The 19,301-nt window shown below is 42.7% G+C and overlaps 1 protein-coding gene and 1 long non-coding RNA gene across 2 annotated transcripts in view; one reads left to right on the top strand and one right to left on the bottom strand.

Annotated features, from left to right (window-relative positions):
• LOC141110365 (uncharacterized) overlaps positions 1-17,980 on the top strand; it is a 50,261-nt gene extending 32,281 nt beyond the window's left edge. Inside the window, exons 4-8 of the mRNA XM_073601674.1 lie at positions 2,859-2,998; positions 7,949-8,123; positions 9,120-9,164; positions 11,518-11,652; positions 14,341-17,980. Of these exons, the coding sequence (XP_073457775.1) occupies positions 2,859-2,998; positions 7,949-8,123; positions 9,120-9,164; positions 11,518-11,652; positions 14,341-14,383 (538 nt within the window). The 3' untranslated portion in view covers positions 14,384-17,980. The remainder of the gene's footprint in view (positions 1-2,858; positions 2,999-7,948; positions 8,124-9,119; positions 9,165-11,517; positions 11,653-14,340) is intronic.
• Positions 1-19,301, bottom strand: part of LOC141110366 (uncharacterized) — a 419,573-nt gene that overhangs the window by 32,991 nt on the left and 367,281 nt on the right. The window lies entirely within an intron of this gene.

Raw genomic sequence — 19,301 nt, 5'->3', positions numbered from 1 at the left:
CTGTGTACAGAACACCTCCAGGCAGCCGTATTGCTTTTTAAAGAAAATTACAGAGCTGCAGATTGAAAAGGAAAAGTCGTTTTTTATAACATCCAATTACAATATGACTTGTATTGTATTGTATAATTGATTATTATTTTATTTGCATTTCTTTCCCACGAAAGTGGAGTTACCCTTTAAGATGTGGAATGCCTTACTGAAAGAGGCAGCCATTTCAAAAACAAAAATGAAATGTTAAAAAAAAACAGGACTGGATAAACTACTGGCTGCTAATAAAACCTAAAATTGGAATTACCGGAGGCTGGGACAGCAACATTTTTATCTAAGACAGGGGTCTCCAAAGTGCCGCCCAGGGGCCAAATGCGGTCCTTTGCCTGCTTTTCTTTGGCCCCTGGGGTACTATTTTCATTGACTGATATCAACAATGAGACATAATTCCTCCCACTGACACCAACAACGGGGCACTATTCCTCCCACTGAAACCAACAATGGGCCACTATTCCTCCTACTGACACCAACAATGGGCCACTATTCCTCCCACTGACATCAAAGATGGGGCCCAATGACACCAATGATATGACACAATTCCTCCCAATGACACCAACAATGGGGCACAAATCCCCTCAATGACACCAACGACGGGATGCTATTCCTTCCACTGACACCAAAGATGGGGTACTTTTCCTTTCACTGACACCAAAGATGAGGCACTATTCCTCCTACTGACACCAACAATGGGGCACGATTCTTCCCACTGACACCAAAGATGGAGCCCAATGACACCAATGATAGGACACAATTCCTCCCAATGACACCAACGATGGGATGCTATTCCTTCCACTGACACCAAAGATGGGGCATTGTTTATTCCCCCTGATGTCAGGATCTTTTCAACTTCCAATAGCCACAGTCTGGCCCTCCTTAAGCCCAGGCATGTACTGGCCATCGGGACTACCGGGAGTTTCCCGGTGGGCCGATGGCTCAGTGGGCCGGCTTTAGTGACAGCGGACCGCCACCCCTCCACTCCTCTGTATCCCCCTCCCCTCCGTGCTCACCTCCTCTCCCTGCCTAGTTATGAAGTAGACTGAATAATGACATGCTCCTCGGGAGTCGGCACTGAGAAGCTCATCATACGATCCGGAAGGAGGGCTCGCGACAGCCACACACAGCTGTGACATAAGCTTCCTCTGCACTCGTTCTCCTGCTCTTTTCTTTCCCCACTGTCCATCCTGTCTGCTGCCGCAGTAAATCTAGATGAAGAGTGGGGAAAGAAAAGAGCAGGAGAACGAGTGCCGAGGAAGCTTATGTCATAGCTGTGTGTGGCTGCCCTGAGCCCTCCTTCCGGATCGTATGATGAGCTTCTCAGTGCCGACTCCCGAGGAGCATGTCATTATTCAGTCTACTTCATAACTAGGCAGGGAGAGGAGGTGAGCACTGCGGGGGGACCAGAGCAGCATGGGGGGGGGATAGAGGAGCATGGAGGATCAGAGCAGCATTGGGGGGGAGAGGAGCATGGGGGGGACCAGCAGAGCACATGGAGGACCATAGGAGCAGGTGAGGGACCAGCGGAGCACATGGGGGACAGCGCAGCATGCGGGTGACCAGCGGAGCACATGGGGGACCAGCACAGCACATGGGGACCAGCAGAGCACATGGGGGACCAGCGCAGCATGGGGGGGAAATAGAGGAGCACGGGGGACAAGAGCAGCATGGGGGGAATAGAGGAGCATGGGGGGGACCAGCGAAGCATGGGGGGACCAGAGAATCACAGGGGTAACAGAGCAGCCTGGGGGGAACAGAAGATCAGGAGAGGAATGCAGAAGCATGTGGGGGACCAGAGAAGCATGTGGGGGACCAGAGAAGCAGGGGGGTACCAGAGGCGCACAGGGGGGACCAGAGAAGCACAAGGGTACAGTGGAGCATGGAGGGGGACAGAGAAGCATGTGGGGGAACAGAGAAGCATGTGGGGGAACAGAGAAGCAGGGGGAGGACCAGAGGAGCACAGGGGGGGCAGAGGAGCATGAGGGGATCAAAAGGAGCATGGGGGAGGGGACAGACAGCTGACTCAACAGCTATGGCATGGGAGTTTCTCACTTCTGCCTAATCTTGTCCCATTGGGGGGGCAACAAACTGATTCTGTGCCCCGGGTGAAATAATGACTAACTTCCCCACCGGTACCAGCCGTTCTACTCTAATAAAGTAGAACGGCTAATGGCTAGTGAAGGGGGAGGGGGGGCTTGGGTGGCCATCGGGGTTGGCCGGCTGGGGGGGGGGACGGGTTTGTCCGGTCAGCATGGGAGAAACCTGTCAAAGTGGGCCGGTCTGAATGAAGTCCAGGGCCAAATTTTTGTCCCAGTCCAGCCCTGCTTAAGCCTGAAGGACAGTAAACTGGCCCTTTGTTTAGAAGGTTTTGAGACCTCTGATCTTGGGAATTAAGTTGATTGCCTCTGTGGTTAAGGATTTTTACCTTCCTGTGTGGGAAGACTGGAAACCTTTGCCTTGGGTGTTTTTTTTTATTGCCTTTACATTAGTCTATGTTCAGCCTTATTAATCATGTAATTATGTTTGGTTTAAATACTGTTGCATGCTTTCAGGCACTGGGAGCTTGTTGCTCCAACACTGTCCAATAGCCAGGCCAGGAGGAGGAGAGCTGACCAAGGAGGCCTTCCTCTGGCAGAGATGTGAGAATCACCAGACTGATTGGACAGAATCACAGATCTTTTAGTAGGAAAATTGGCCCACCTTCATGTATTTCAAATCTATATTTAGCCGCTTGCTTTGATTTTGCAGATAAATTAAAGAACGTAAACGTAAAAGACATATTAGATTTCTAATTATTCTCCTGTTTGTCTAAATAGAAGGGATTTGCCGTGGGATATGGACAGAAGAACACTGATTTATCGAAGGGAATTTCTTCGAGTTTGGGGTCTCCAATATGAGGAGGATCAACATAATTTATTAACACAATGTGAGAATACGCGCAATGCACTACTTACAGGTAAACACTGAGTAGTCACACGTGACTCTTATATTTTATTATTATTATAATACAGGATTTATATAGCGCCAACAGTTTGTGCAGCTTTTTACAACGTTAGGGCAGACAGTACAGTTACAATACAATTTGATACAGGAGGAAGCAGAGGGCCCGGCTCGTTAGAGCTTACAATCTAGAAGGGAGGGTCATGTGATACAAAAGGTAATAACTGTGGGGGGTGAGCTGATGAAGAAAATAAAAGTGCAGTTGTTAGGTGGAGGCAGGATAGGCTTCTCTGACGAGAAAAGTTTCCAGAGAACACCTAAAGAGTTGGATAGAGTTGGAGATAGGGGTAGGGAATTCCAAAGTATGGGAGAAGCTCTGCAGAAGTCCTGGAGGCGATTATGGAAGGAGGTGACGGGGGAGCTAGAGAGCAGGTGGTGTTGGGAGGAATGAAGAGGGAGATTAGGTTGGTATTTTGAGACTAGGTTAGTGATGTAGCTGGGGGCAGAGTTGTGGATGGCTTTGTAAGCTGTTGTTAGTATTTGGAATTTAATTTGTTGGGTGTTTGGCAACCAATGGAGGAGAGGAGTAGCAGACACGGAGCGGTTTGTAGGGTGAATGAGTCTGGCAGCAGCATTCATGTTGGACTGAAGGGGGTATAACCTATTTAAAGGTAAGCCAATGAGGAGGGAGTTGCAGTAGTCGAGGTGAGAGATAACCAGGGAGTGAATCAGGAGCTTTTGTGGCTTCATTGGTTAGAAAGGGACGTATTTTGGAGATGTTGCAGAGGGTGAGGTGGCAAGCTTTGGACAGCGAATAGATGTGGGGCCAAAAGGAGAGTTCAGAGTCCAGGAGAACACCTAGTACCCTGGCGTGAGGGGAAGGGTTGATGGTTTTTCCATTGCTCTGGACAGAGAAGTCAGGGGAAGAGGCATGTGAGGGAGGAAATATTATGAGCTCGGTTTTGGACAAGTTGAGTTTGAGGAAGTGGTGTGACATCCAGGCAGATATGTCTGTTATTAAGTTAGTGATGGGTGAGGAGACTGATGGAGTGAGTTGTGGGGTGGAGAGATAGATAAGGGTGTTGTCAGCATAGAAATGAAATGAAAAGCCATGGGAAACTATCAGCTACCCCAGTGAAGTGGTGTAGATTGAAAATAGGAGAGGTCCAAAAACAGAACCTTGGAAAATGGAGAAAGGAAGGGGAGAGGAAGAAGTAGAATTGTAAGTGACACAGATGCAGCTGGAAAGGTAGGATGAGAGTCAGCGAAGAGCGCAGTCACGGAGATTAAAGGAGTAACGTTTTTTTTTAAGGAGGAGGGGGTGGTCAACTGTATCAAAGGAAGCCGAAAGGTCCAGAAGTAGGAATACAGAATAGTGTCTATTGGTTTTTGCTGTTGGTAAGTAAGTTACTAACAGCAAGTTACTTGCTAACTGTTAGTAAAAATTTCTAATGCCGCGTACACACGACCGGTTTTGCCGTCGTAATAAACTCTGACGGTTTCTCCGATGGAACTCCGACAGAATTCCCTTCAAGCAGTCTTGCCTACACATGGTCAACCCAAAGTCTGACCAAAGTCCGACCAAAGTCCGACTATCCACGACCGTCCACGAGGTGACGTACAACACTTACGACGGGACTAGAAAAAGGAAGTTCAAAAGCCAGCTCGTACTTGCTTCAGAGCATGCGTCGTTTTTGGTCTGTCGGAACAGCATACAGACGATCGGTTTTCCCGATAGGAATTGGGTCCGTCAGAAATATTTAGAACATGTTCCATTTCTAGGTCCGTCAGAATTTTCAAAAACAAAAGTCCGATGAGGCATACACACGATCGGAATCGACGATGAAAAGCTTCCGTCAGACTTTTTCTGTCGGGCATTCCGCTCGTGTGTACGCGGCTTTACAGATCTGAAAAAGTCGACACTGTGGAGGGTTGATTTACCAAAACTGGAGATCGCAAAATCTGCTGCAGTTCTGCATAGACACCAATCAGCTTCCAGGGTTTTTTTGTCAAAGCTTAATTGAACAAGCTGAAGTTAACAGCCGATTGACTACCATGCACAGCTTCACCAGTTTTAGTAAATCAACCCTTTTGTTTAAGCAATTTTTTAAGCGTATAACTATACATTTAGTATAATATCCTTTAAATGAGGTCCAATCAATCTTTCATGTAGAAGAGAGAAGTATCAAAGCATATTAGGTGTGTGAATGATTGGATGGCTGCACACTCCATACTTGCAAACAAAGACTTTATTGTAGAACAAAGTCCATAAAAACAACCACAACTGATCAGGCAGGGGAGGGAAAAAGCAGGCAGGCGCGTTTCACGCATTAAGTTTGTGCTTTCCCAATACCAATTGATCGGTATTGGGAAAGCACGAATTTCCGTGTGAAACGTGTCTACCTGCCTTTCCCCCCCCTGCCTGATCAGTTGTGGTTGTTTTTATGGACTTTGTTCTACAATAAAGTCGTTTGTTTGCAAGTATTGAGTGTGCAGCCATCCAATCATTCGTATACCTGAGAGTTTGCACCACTGGCCGGGCGTACACTTCAATTCTGAGCATCATGGCCGGCAAACATCACCTGTGAGCAGCGGTTTCTTATTGTACAGACTTGGATATCAAAGGGTATGACATGTGCCGTTGTCACACCTGAGGCATCATAAAGTTACCCAACCGGTCATGCTGTTTTTTGTTGGATTAGTGGAACTATGAGCAAAATCAATCCTGACATACAGTATAATGCAGTCTGTCAGTAGCTATAAGGCTCGTTTACACTTTGGTTCAAAACATGACATTGGACACGCTTTTTTAGTACTCTGAATGCCAATCAAACTTCCTGTCACTAAATAAAATGGTTCCCTTATGCCCCGTACACACGGTCGGATTTTCCAATGGAAAATGTGTGATAGGACCTTGTTGTCGGAAATTCCGACCGTGTGTAGGCTCCATCACACATTTTCCATCGGATTTTCCGACACACAAAGTTTGAGAGCAGGCTATAAAATTTTCCGACAACAAAATCCATTGTCAGAAATTCCGATCGTGTGTACACAAATCTGATGCACAAAGTGCCACGCATGCTCAGAATAAATAAAGAGATGAAAGCTATTGGCTACTGCCCCGTTTATAGTCCCGACGTACGTGTTTTACGTCACCGCGTTCAGAATGATCGGATTTTCCGACAACTTTGTGTGACCGTGTGTATGCAAGACAAGTTTGAGCCAACATCCGTCGGAAAAAATCCATGGATTTTGTTGTCGGAATGTCCGATCAATGTCCGACCGTGTGTACGGGGCATAACAGTCCTGGTCACACACTGCGTTTTCTTTGCTTCTCTTCAAAAATGATCCCCCATGTCGCTTTCTTGGTGCTTCAAAGCGTTTCTAAAGCCTCCATAGAAATCTATGACAACGCTCACTTACAGCACCTGAAGCTTTTGACGGCTTTTATTCAGCTTTAGCTTCGCTTTGTTTTGAAGGTATTGCAGGTATGAGATATCCCAGGATGCACTGGGAAACCAACAAGCCAACCGGAAAGACGTCTTCAGCAGTCACTTCCGGTTGATGTGTATATATTCTGGGAGTGTCTGGTGCAGACGTCACATCTGGGGTGCAGCGTGGAGCAGCAGGAAGGGTCCAGACTGGAGCGGACCAACTAGCAGATGGCACATGTGGTGTGCAACATGGGAAGGCTATAGCGGAAGGTGAGCAGGGATCGGAGAGAGAGAGAGAGGACTGACTGGCAGAGGATCAGCAGAGCTGGGGGACCAGAGCAGGAGAAACTAGCAGATGTTACACGTGGTGGGAGCAATATAGCAGGTGGTGAGTGGGAACTGGATAGAGAGGAGCATCAGCAAACCAGAGGATTAGCAGAGCTGGGCGATACTACTGAGCAGGGGATTAGCAATGCTGGAGGCACTACTGAGCAGGAGATAAGCAGAGCTGGGGGTACTACTGATTGAGGGATCAGCAGAGCTGGGGGTACTACTGAATGAGGAATCAGCAGAGCTGGGGGTACTACTGAGTGAGGGGTCAGCAGAGCTGGGGGTTACTATTGAGTGAGTGATCAGCAGAGCTGGGGGTACTACTCAATGAGGAATCAGCAGAGCTGGGGGTTACTACTGAGTGAGGGATCAGCAGAGCTGGGGGTACTAATGAGTGGAGGATTAGCAATGCTGGGGATACTAATGAGCAGGGGATCAGCAGAGCTGGGGTACTACTGAGTGAGGGATCAGCAGAGCTGGGGGTACTACTGAGTGAGGGATCAGCAGAGCTGGGGGTACTACTGAGTGAGGGATCAGCAATGCTGGGGATACTAATTAGCAGGGGATCAGCAGAGCTGGGGGTACTACTGAGCATGGCATCTGCCATGAAGGTACTAATAAGCTGGGGATCTGCTGAACAGGGGCACAAATGAGCTGGGTATCTGCTGAGTGGGGGTTCTACTGGGCCCCTTTAAAACAAATAGAAAATCAACACACACAGGGCATTTGCCAAGCTCCATTAAAGCTTCAAAGAAGCATCACTGAAGCATCAAAAACACATCAAAAAAGCATGTTGAAGCGATAGGCACTTTAATGTGTGTTAAAGTCAAAGCAAGTGTAAATAAGCCCTTAAGGCAGCATTTTTTTTTCCTGACCTCCCACCATAAAATAATAAAATAAAAAATAAAAAAAGATCTGATATAATCAACAGGTAATAAAACTATGTTAAGGTACAGGAAAAAAAACAAAAAACTTCCCAGTTAATGTTCTTGAAAAGCTTAAATTGTATATAAAATTTTTATTTTACCCATAGTTTTCATTTTAAAGCTACACGGAACACCAGGATTGCTTGTTTTTTTGTTTTTTGTTTTGTTAAGAACTTGTTAAAAATCTTGACAAAAAAAATCTAATTAATGCAAGCACACAAAAGGATTGGGGCAGGATATTTTTAAAACATTGACACTTTTTGTTTTCCTCATAAGGCTCTCTCCCACCAGAACAAAAAACTCCAAAACCAAAGATGAAAAAAGAGCGTGGTTTAGACCGAGATGAGAACACAAATCAGATTATCCCTGCGATGGTGGAAAATGTCCAGCAAACACAAGGTCTACAATGGGCTTCACATCCGCCTGTCATCTCAATGGAAACGCTCCTCACGTAAGTCAAGAGAAAATGTTTCTACTCTTCTGCATATTTCTATGTATTTCTCTCTGTATAGGTGTTGTTATGAAAGAAATGATATGCATATATCTCTGTATTGGTATCCTTAAAAAACACACATTTATTTTTGCAGAGGATTGCTTTAAAAGAGGTTATCTTTTTACAGGTGTCCTTTATTTCTGCAGAAGATTTCCTTAATAAATATACATTTCTCTCTGTACAGATGTCATTGATAACATCAACATTTCTCTAAGGGAAAATTAAAAAATAAATAAATAAAAAAAATACATAAAAACAAAACAAAAATATATATATATCTCTCTATCTCTCTATCTCTCTATCTATCTATCTATCTATCTATCTATCTATCTATCTATCTATCTATCTATCTATCTATCTATCTAGATATAGTTTTATATATATATAGATATATCTATAGATATATCTATAGATATATCTATAGATATATATATATATAGATCTATCTATATCTATCTATATATATATACATATATTTATATCTATATATATAGATCTATATAGATTTATATCTATATAGATCTATATATATAGATATAAAACATAATTAAATATATTTTAAAGGTGTTTTTTGAGGAAATCTGCACATATATATATATATATATATATATATATATATATATATATATATATATATATATTTTTTGTAAATTAATTTTTCAAAATAGAATTATACGAGGGTTCTTCAAAAAGTTTCCGCACTTTTTTTTTTTACTTTTTTTTTATCAAGAAATTCAAAAAACAAATGATATAACTTTTCTACATAATCACCTTCCTTTGCAATGCATTTTTCCCCAGCGTCGTATCAACTTTTTAATGCTATCAGCAAAACTCCTCCCCCACCTTCACCGTTTCCGACAAAAATATAAAAGTGCCAAAACTTTTTGAAAACCCCCTCGTACATACAGTATCTACTACTTCCTACTCTGCATCTCATTTTCTCTCTTTCCCTAGAATGCAAAATCTGGAAGAGGAGAGAAGACCAGTGCAGGAAACGGGGTAATCATATATAAATTCACAAGGAAAATATATTATGAATATATTATGAAGGCTTTTTTAGCATTGTATTTTTTGTTATTAAAAGAGAAAGCTCATTGAGCATGGTGTGGGTATAGTTTGAGATTTAAAATGCAAGGGAATTATAAGAATCCCTGTCAGTGTGTTTTTGTTTTTTTTTTGTTCTTTTTTTTTTTTTTGTTTTCTCGCGCCATTGGAGAGATTTATCTTAAATTTCCTGCTCTGAAGACACATCAAGAAGTCAGAGGAAATCTCTCTAAAGGTAGGACTGGTTGATTGCTCCTCTTTCCCCCATTATCATTATTTTTTTTCCCCATGGATCAGGATTGGCCCTGAGGCTACCTGTAAAATAAATATCTAAGACGTAGTGGCAGAGGGCCACTGGACACAAACTTTCACAGGTTATCATAATGCGGAGTCATTATTATTGAGCCCAATTGGCCTGTATTCAGAAGCTCATCACAAAGATGGGGACCCCCCCCTAGGTGAAGACTTTCATGCGAGTCGAAAGATGCACACAATACGCCTTCATCGGGGCTGATGGAAAAATTTAAAAGAACACATATAAAAATGATGATAAAGCAGATTTCCTACTAACAATACATATGTAAAAAAGAAAAAAAATTGTATATGAAAGAATTAAAAGTGACCTTTACTTTACTTAAAAAAAAAAAAGAAAAATTTAATAATAATAGTATTTCCATTAAAGAGGGAAAAAAGAATGATCTATTAGTTCCAACATTTTGTCTTTTTCTGCTTTTTCACCATTTTATGTGTGTTAAAAAAAATGAATCTCTGATGCAGTGTGCAATATATTCCTAAAATGCACGGGTGCACTATACAGTACTAAAAAGGAAAAAACAAACAGAAGGCACTTCTAAGTGCAGTAACACAAGACTTCTTTATTGCCCAAAGACTGCACTTAGAAGTTTTTTTTTTTTCCCTTGCCAAAGAATTGCTTCCCTCTTTCAATGCTGCTCAGGTGCTATCCTAGTCACCTGTTTGCCTGATCTGCATCCCATCCCTGCGGACTATTATCTCTGGCCAGTCTTGTCTTTCAGAGTGCCCTGCAATCCACTACCTTGCACTTCACAGTATTATTATTATTATTATTATAATACAGGATTTATATAGCGCCGACAGTTTACGCAGCGCTTTACAACATTAGGACAGACAGTACAAGTACAATACAATTCAATACAGGAGAAATCAGAGGGCCCTGCTCATTAGAGCTTACAGTCTAGGTACTATATATAACTAACCTGTGTGATAAAAAAAGCACCTCTCATGCAATGTAATCAAAAATACAATGTAACAAATAAAAAATAAAAAATAAAAAAGCAAACAAAGAACAAGTCGATTAGATCTTTATAAATATATATAGTTATTTGAGGTGTGGTAGGGTGAAATGTCTTTTTTTTTTTTTTTTTTTGCAAATAATTTATGCCTGGAGTTCAGCTATAAACATGTCTGTCACCACAATAAGAGAAAGGTGTAAAAAACAAAAATGTACAAACGCTTGAAAATATTACTCAATCTATTTACTCAAAAGGAGAAGTTTCTAATGAATTGCTGATTTAGTTTTTTTTTCAGGTAACACTAATACCAGGGCTTTTTTTCAGCGGGAACGTGGGGGAACGCAGTTCCGGCACCTCCAGCACTGAATGTATCTAATGGCAAGGGGTGCTGGGGTGTGCTGGAGGGTCTACTGATGCTGGCTGCTGGAAGATATATTGTTGCTGGAGGGGATCTGTTTTTGTGTGGTGGCCTATTGTTGCTGGGGAGGTCTATTGTTGCTGGGGGAGTTATGTTGCTGGGGGGTCAACTGCTGCTGGATTGGATCTACTGTTAAAGGAGGGGTCTATTGTTCCTGGCTGCTGGAGAGTCTATTGATGCTAGCCACTGGAAGATCTGGTCTTGCTGCCGGGGGTCTATTGTTGCTCGGATGATATTTTGTTGCAGGGGTCCTATGTTGCTGGGGGGGTATATTGCTGCTGGCTGCAGGGGATCTATTGTACTGCTTTTCTTGTTATCATTACCAATTTCCATACAAATTACTTTAGCATAGCATGACATAATCATACTTGGCTCTGCATTCTCTGAATGCTAGGAGGTGGGTAAGGGGTGAAAACAAAAGATGTTGCTCAGAGGTGGGTAGGGGGCAGAGACAAAAATTAGACTCAGTAGGTGGGAGTTCCAGCACCTATTCTCTGAGAAAAAAAGCCCTGACTAATACCAAAACTGTCCAGATACATAAAAAAAACATTATGTTCTTGATAGAAATATTTCTTAAAGGGGCATTCCATATACTGAAGCTTTGATCATTCTGTTACAGTCTGAACTGCGGAAGTCGCCCGTTCCAGATGGGCAGAGCATGGCGAGAGGATCTACCGGAATTGGCTTCCGATCCAGATGCCGAGAGCCCCGAGTCACTGGATGAAGCTGTGAGATCTATAGGGATGGAGAACAGGTACTCTCAATCTACTGGGAAATGCCAATTACTGTTTAGTCCAATCAGACGTAAGCTGACTATATGCTCTACAATCTAAATGTACAATCTCCTTTTGTTCTACCAATAGCTATTTAGTATTTGGTAAGGTCCTACACATTTTGATAAAATGTAGTGATTTTTTTTGGCTAGTCCTCCTAGTATTAATATTCAGGATTTATATAACGCCAATAGTTTGTGCAGCGCTATACAAAGTAAAGGTAGACTGTTACAAAATACATTTGATACAAGAGAGTTTAGGAAGGTCCTGCCTGTGAAGCCTACACAATCTAACAAAGTGGTACAAAAGGAAATAGCTGTGGAAAAAGAGTTGATGGAGAAGGTCAAAATATAGCGCTTAGATAGAGGCAGGGTAGGGTATCCTAATGAGTTTTCAGGGATCACCCAATGAAGACTAAAGTAGGCGATACCTAGACGAATTGGGATGGTGAGTTCCAGAGGATGGGAGAGGCTCTGTAGAAGTCATAGAGGTGACCATGGAAGAAGGTGATGAGGGAACTACCTAGTAGGAAATCTTAGGTGGAGCGGAGTAGACGAATTGGGTGATATTTTGAGATAAGGTTGGTTTCCTTGAAGAGACCAGTTTTCAGGGATCACCTAATGATGCATAAAGTAGGCGATACCTAGACAAATTGGGATAGGGAGTTCCAGAGGATGGGAGAGGCTCTGTAGAAGTCATAGAGGTGACCATGGAAGAAGATGATGAGGGAGCTAACTAGTAGGTAGTCTTGGGTGGAGTGAAGTAGAGGAATTAGTTGATATTTTGAGATAAGGTTGGTGATGTAGCTGGGTTCAGAGTTGTAAATGGTTTTGCCCGTTGTTGGTATCAATAGCACCTACTTGGATGCCGCAACAATGTGGCACTCTTGGATGGAATAGCTTTCCAAAAATGCAGCTTCTTGATTACTGATTATTGTTATTATTGGTATTATTTGTTTAAATGTTATGAACGATGCCACTTATGGAATGTGCTCTAACCTTTGCTGTGCATGCCTTCTCATTCTGGTGAATTAACCTTTTTAAAGTAGAATTATAGGCGAAAGAGGAAGTGAGAGAAAATCGCTGTAAATTAAGGGAATTCTTTGGGGACCTCGAGGTCACCAGAACTAATGTCCCCATTTGGAAGATTTCCCCTCTACTACTTTTTTGGGGACAGCCCAAAATGTGGGTTTTTTTTTTTACTTTCACTTTCAATGATAATGGTAAACAGGACAACTAGAGAGGGTGGATTCTCCCCAATAGGGACACAGACAGCAATAAAAATTGACAAAGGGTTCTAATCCCTCTCCACGTTATCTAAAACTAAAAAAAAAAAAGTTTTGCCTTTAGTTATACTTTAAGGCAGTATTTCTCAACCTTTTTTCAGTCAAGGCACCCTTTAAAATGATAAACAATATCAAGGCACCCCCATTCTAAAATGTAAAAACTATTCTAATAGCTTTACAGCAGCAATGCAGCAACATCCACATGTAGAACACCCAACGTTAGAGGTAATTTATTCTTCCAAAGCAAATACACTTTTACACACTGGTACTTACTAGTATGCCAATGTTTCTCTTATCCCTCAATTTCTCTCCATCAGTGAGCTAATGTGACCCCAGTGCTGAGGATGCTGTAGAGGCAACAGACATCCACCTTATCAACTGATGATGTCACTGGTTGTTAGGATGCCAGTGTCTAGAAAGATGTAATGGTGCGTAGTGAAAACCCATAGCTTTGTGAGACTAAAAGGCGGGCTTCATCCACCTGCTGGCTTGTATCCCAATTTTGATCAATTTTTAGGCATTTTGCCAAGGCACCCCTGAAGAAATCTCAAGGCACCCCAGGGTGCCTGGGCACCCTGGTTGAAAAAGGCTGCTTTAAGCGTTGCAACATACTTCGTAATGCTCTGTTTGGCTATGTATGTCTCCTTTTTCTTTGCTTTGTAATGTTGCAATAAAGATTTATTGAAATGAAGAAATGAGAGGCCAATTTTTAAATATAAATATATATATATATATATATATATATATATATATATATATACACACACCATAATTTGTACATGCTATAACTTTCACAATACACTTATTTGGAATTTTGTTTTACTAAAAAAATGTAGCAGAATACATTTTGGCTTAAATTTTTAAAGAAATTTGATTTTTTGATTTTTTTTATTGGATATGTTTCATAACAGAAAGTAGAAAATATTGTTGTTTTTTTTCCATTTCAGTCTTTTTTTGTTTATATAATACAATTAAAAAACCCAGTGGTGATCAAATACCACCAAAAGAAAGCTCTATTTGTGTGAAAAAAAAAGATATAAATGTAATTTTCGTTCAGTGTGTTGCATGACTGCGCAATTGCCACTTAAAGTAGCACAGAGCCGTCTAGCAAAAAATTGCCTGAAGGGAGGGTAAAACCTTTCAGAGGTCAAGAGGTTAAACAAAAACACTCAACTCTGAAAATGCCTGAAAAACGTGTGCAAACCCATATAGAGAACACTGCAAGACTCTCAAGCATGCCCCCCCTGTCCTTTCACTGATTTACTGCTTTCCTGAAAGTTACATAACTACAAGGTAAACCGAGAAACTACCTACTGTATATGTGCAAAAACCGCTATATGTTCTTTATTTTGTTTACAGTTTCTGTATTACTGTTTTTCTACAGAAAGTTATACTCTCTCTCGAAGGGTGGTGTGCATGACGGCTAAGTATGCAGAGCACTACAAGAAATCCAGATGTGTGACAGTTTACAGCCTGGAGTCTAATCACTTAAAAAAGTATCACAAACATTTTATTTTATTTTATGTATATTGTACATTTAATGTATCCATCCTTTTTGAAGGCTTCTTGGACACACCATCAAGAAACAAACTCTACCCCTTTCTGTTCTCCTCCCAGCTCTTCATTGAGGCACCTCTTGTCTCCTGTTAGCAGTACTTGAGGGTTCACAGCCAGAATTACACCCCCAAGGCTCATTTACTACATCTCTATGTTCTCCTTTCAACTCTTCATTGTAGAAGGACACATATTGTCTCCTATCAGCAGTACTGGAGGGTTCACAGTCAGCATTACACCCCTGTGGCTCATGTACTACATTCTCTCTCTGTTCTCCCCCCAGCTCTTCATTGTAGACCAGTGGTTCTCAACCTTCCTAGTGCCGTGACCCCTTGATAAAATTTCCCAAGTTGTGGGGACCCCTAACAGTAAAATTATATCTGTAGTGTGGGTTGTCAGCACCCAATGCAAGACGAGTAATTTGCGCCCCTAACCCATGGACATTTAGCGCTCCCCGAGTCCCTTCCACTCGTACAGTATTAAAACCCCTTATGGTACATTTTAGGATGTACCACTCTTTCTCTTTTTTTCTCCTTTCTTTCCCTTTTATTTCTCTCTATCCTAATTTCCTGTTTTTTTCCCCCATCCCTCTCTATAGCCATCTTTCTTGTTCTTTCTCTTATTCCTTCTCTCCCTTTTTCTTTGTTTCTCCCCCTCTTTTCCTCTCCCTTCCATGTATTCTCTAATTTTTATTCCCTCTCTTACTCCTTGGTGGGGGGGTGGTGGGAATGGGAAGAGTGGCAGTGCTGCTGGTGGTGGTGGTGGTGGAGGGGGGAGTTCTGAAGAACCTGATTAGGTGCTCTTGGTCAAGGTCATCTGCTGATCTGAGAACTGTAGTGGGGACTTTTAATGGCAACTATAATCACAGGTAGTGTTAATCACTGTGCCTCAGACTTTGTAGTGTCTCGTAGCAGTGACACCTTCGCCAAAATCAGGAGATAGGGTCTCCTCCAGCCCCTCCCACTTCACATTCCTCACCAGTCAGCTGACCTCTAGTCTCTGCCCCCCAGCCATGCTGTGAACTAAATGGGTGGCTGCAAAGAGGCTGAGTGGGCAGCTGAGGGCTCCAGGAACAGCCCAGCTGGTTGGCCACAGGCTCCAGGAACAGCCCAGCTGGTGGGCCACAGGCCCCAGGGACAGCACTGTTGGGCGGCCACAAAAAGGCTGGGAGAGCGGTGCGGGCTTCGGAAACAGCTTAGGATTCGGTGACCCCTGGCAAATCATCATTCGACCCCCGAGGAGGTCCCGACCCCCAGGTTGAGGATCACTGTTGTAGAAGGACACCTCTTGTCTCCTATCAGCAATTTTGGAGGGTTCACAGTAAGCATTACACCCCCATGGCTCATGTACTACATCTCTCTCTGTTCTCCTCCCAGCTCTTCAGTGTAGGACACCTCTTGTCTCCTATCAGCGGTACTGGAGGGTTTGCGGTCAGCATTACACCCCGTGGCTCATGTACTACAGCTATCTCTGCTCTAATCCCCGGTGTGACACTTTCTCCCACCACCCTGTTCACGTGTGCACTGTTCTAAATAAAAAATGTGAAACTCTGACCCATTTTATTTCATCATGGCCCACAACTGGTTACCAAATCACTTAAGTGGCCCTCTCTCTTGAAAAGGTTGAGCACCCCTGGTTTAAAAGCTGGCTTCAATTTGTGTAAATCTGCACCTTTTATTAAAATGATCCTTGAGGATCCTGCCATAAAGGTCTTTGTTCAGGCACTTACACTTGAGGCATGGAGGAGATCAGCTATGAGGAAAGATTAGAGGAACTGCATTTATTCTCTCTTGAGATAAGGAGAATAAGGGGGATATGATCAACATGTTCAAATATATAAGGGGTCCATATAGTGAACTTGGTGTTGAGTTATTCACTTTACGGTCAACACAGAGGACACAACACAGAGGACAAGGGGGCACTCTTTACGCCTGGAGGAAAAGAGATTTCATCTCCAAATACGGAAAGGTTTCTTCACAGTAAGAGCTGTCAAAATGTGGAATAGACTCCCTCCAGAGGTGGTTCTGGCCAGCTCAGTAGATTGCTTTAAGAAAGGCCTGGATACTTTACTAAATGTACATAATATAACTGGGTACTAGCATTTATAGGTAAAGTTGATCCAGGGAAAATCCGATTGCCTCTTGGGGGGATCAGGAAGGAATTTTTTCCCCTGCTGTACCAAATTGGTGCATGCTCTTCTGGGTTTTTTTGCCTTCCTCTGGATCAACTGTGGGTATAGAATTGGGTATATTGTATTGTACGATATTTTTTTTTTTTTTTATGGTTGAACTGGATGGACTGTCAACCTGACTAACTATGTAACTATGTAACTATGTAACTTACTGCTATGGGGTGACACAGTGCTAGGACAAAGTCATTAAGAGCCCAGGACGAAAATATTATAAACTGCACTGTGCCCCCCCACCCCCACCCCAGATGTATGAGCATTATGTGTCAACAAAAATCCCCCCACAAAAAACACTAATCTGCATGTTTAACCCCTAAGCATAAACTCCCCCTCCTCCCAGTACAAATCTACCCTCCTGCTAAAATCCCCCTTGTCAGCACAAATCTTTGCCCCCCCCTCCCCCAAAAGAAAACGCACTCCTAGCATAAATCCTCCACCTCTAAAATGTCCCCTCCTAGCACAAATGTTCTTCCTCCCAACACAAATCCCACTCTTAGAAGTCCCCCCTAAATCTCCCCAACTAGGACAATACTTACCCCCAAATTCCCCCTCCCAACACAAATCCCCTCCCCCCCATCTCCCTGTAGCACCCCCCCCACACACACTTCACATGATTCTACAATGCCCAGGACAGTCGCCCCTTCTCCCCACCCCTTGTCCCAGTACTGGGGTGACAACTGTCACCCAATTGTGCTGTTGTGCTGTCACCCTGACACACGTGCCCCTAGTGGAGGCTACATCTAGCACATAATGCAGGCATGGTTTACGGTTTCCACCTTCAGGAAGCCAGGTCGCAGCAATTATGTGCAGGTGACACTACGGCGACTACATGTAGAAAGGAAGCGGTTCAAGAAGGCTGTAGGAGATCAGCAGCACTGAGATGCATGATACACTATGCAGTATTTAATTACACTATATAAGTTTAAGTTTGAAGGGATCACTGGGAATGTATATGGGGACAAACTGATGTGTATATATATATACATTCCCAGTGATCCCTTCAATGGACAGGTACGTTTGGCTGCAGAACACACACACCTCTCCTTCATATTGCCTCTGCAGTCAGCTGACCTTGACTGCCATTTTGTTTTTTTCTTTTTTTACCTTGTTACATTGTTAAAATATATTTCCAATAATGAATTTCTATTTCATAAAAAAAGAAGAAAGATCCACCAGAAAAAAGCAACTGTTCTTGTCTTACATCACACTTGATGAGACTTCTTTTCGCATTTTAAATGGGACTTTTTAGCTATTTTGCTATTTCAATTAGATTTGTATAAATGTGGTATTAAATGTTTTAAAACATTTCTGTATTGGATATATGAACATTTGATTAAAAATGTATATAAAAGCACACGTCTGAATGTATGTCTGTCTGTTCAATCCTGAATTTGTTTCTTCCACATATACATCCCACCAGTCAGCTTTATCCAATGTAATATTTGGGTGAGCTTGGGTTCACCAACCAACCAGCCATGTTGGTGAAAGCAACAGGCAAAACAAAGTAGCTTCCTTAGCATGAACAAAAAGAGAAAGTCCCCACACTTGTGAGTCAAAAGCAAAGATATGGCTCACCGCCAGTATAAACCTTGCCCCACACAGGGTCCAAAGTCCCCGTCTGCTTCTGGGGTTACAGGCACCTGCTGACTGCTTCCTGCCCTTTTCAGTCCTTCCCTGCAGGCGTTTCAGGACCACATTCCCCGTAGACTGGGTTGGAGGCTATTTACCACCAAAAATCTCTCAGAGGCTCAGAACTCTAGGTCCCATAGCAGGACTAAATAATCATGGGGATACTGCAAACCAATTTTTTTCCTTTATTCCCAGAACCCCTTACCCTGCATGGGTGGGAACCCATGAGTATTTCAAAACTGTATTCTGTTGTTTCCCTTAAATTGATCACAGCCCAAATAATGGGGACACATACCTGCCTTCCAGGACCCATCCCTGGTATCCTGTAAACGAAATATAAGCTATACAAGTGCAGTTCTTACATTTTCTAATACCTGAGCCCCATCTTTATCCAGCGATGTTGCGCGAGTGCCTCGGCCGTCAGGGACTCTCCCTTCTGACTGGCTGAGACAAAGCAGCAACGCCATTGGCCCCCGCTGCTGTCAATCAAAGTTAGTTAGCCAATGAGGAGAGAGAGGGGGGCGGGCCGGACCACGGCTCCATGTGTGAATGGACACAGAGAGCTGTGGCTCGGCTTGGGTGCCCCCAGAGCAAGCTGCTTACTATGGGGGCACTCGACAGGAGGGAGGGGCCAGGAGTGCCGATGAGGGTCCACAGAAGAGGAGGATTGGGGCTGCTCTGTGCAAAGCCACTGCACAGAGCAGGTAAGTATAACATGTTTGTTGTTTTTAAAGAAAAATAAACAAGACTTTAGTATCTTTTCTTTTATAATTACATTTTTTATTTTATTAGAATTCAGCTTAACAGTCAACTAAGGACAAAGACATATATCCATATATAACATTTACATAATATCCAAAACTTTATATACACATATCAAAATATATTATTCAAAAAGAAAAAATAAGAAGAGAAAAAAAAAAAAGGTATAAAAAAAATTCCCCTCTTAACATACAATATTTTATAAAAGTTGA

This window comes from Aquarana catesbeiana, linkage group LG10 (genome assembly GCF_042186555.1).
Source record: "Aquarana catesbeiana isolate 2022-GZ linkage group LG10, ASM4218655v1, whole genome shotgun sequence".
In the NCBI taxonomy this organism is placed as follows: domain Eukaryota; kingdom Metazoa; phylum Chordata; class Amphibia; order Anura; family Ranidae; genus Aquarana; species Aquarana catesbeiana.
Note: the sequence above shows the minus strand (reverse complement) of the source record. Positions and strands in the feature narration are given on the sequence as shown.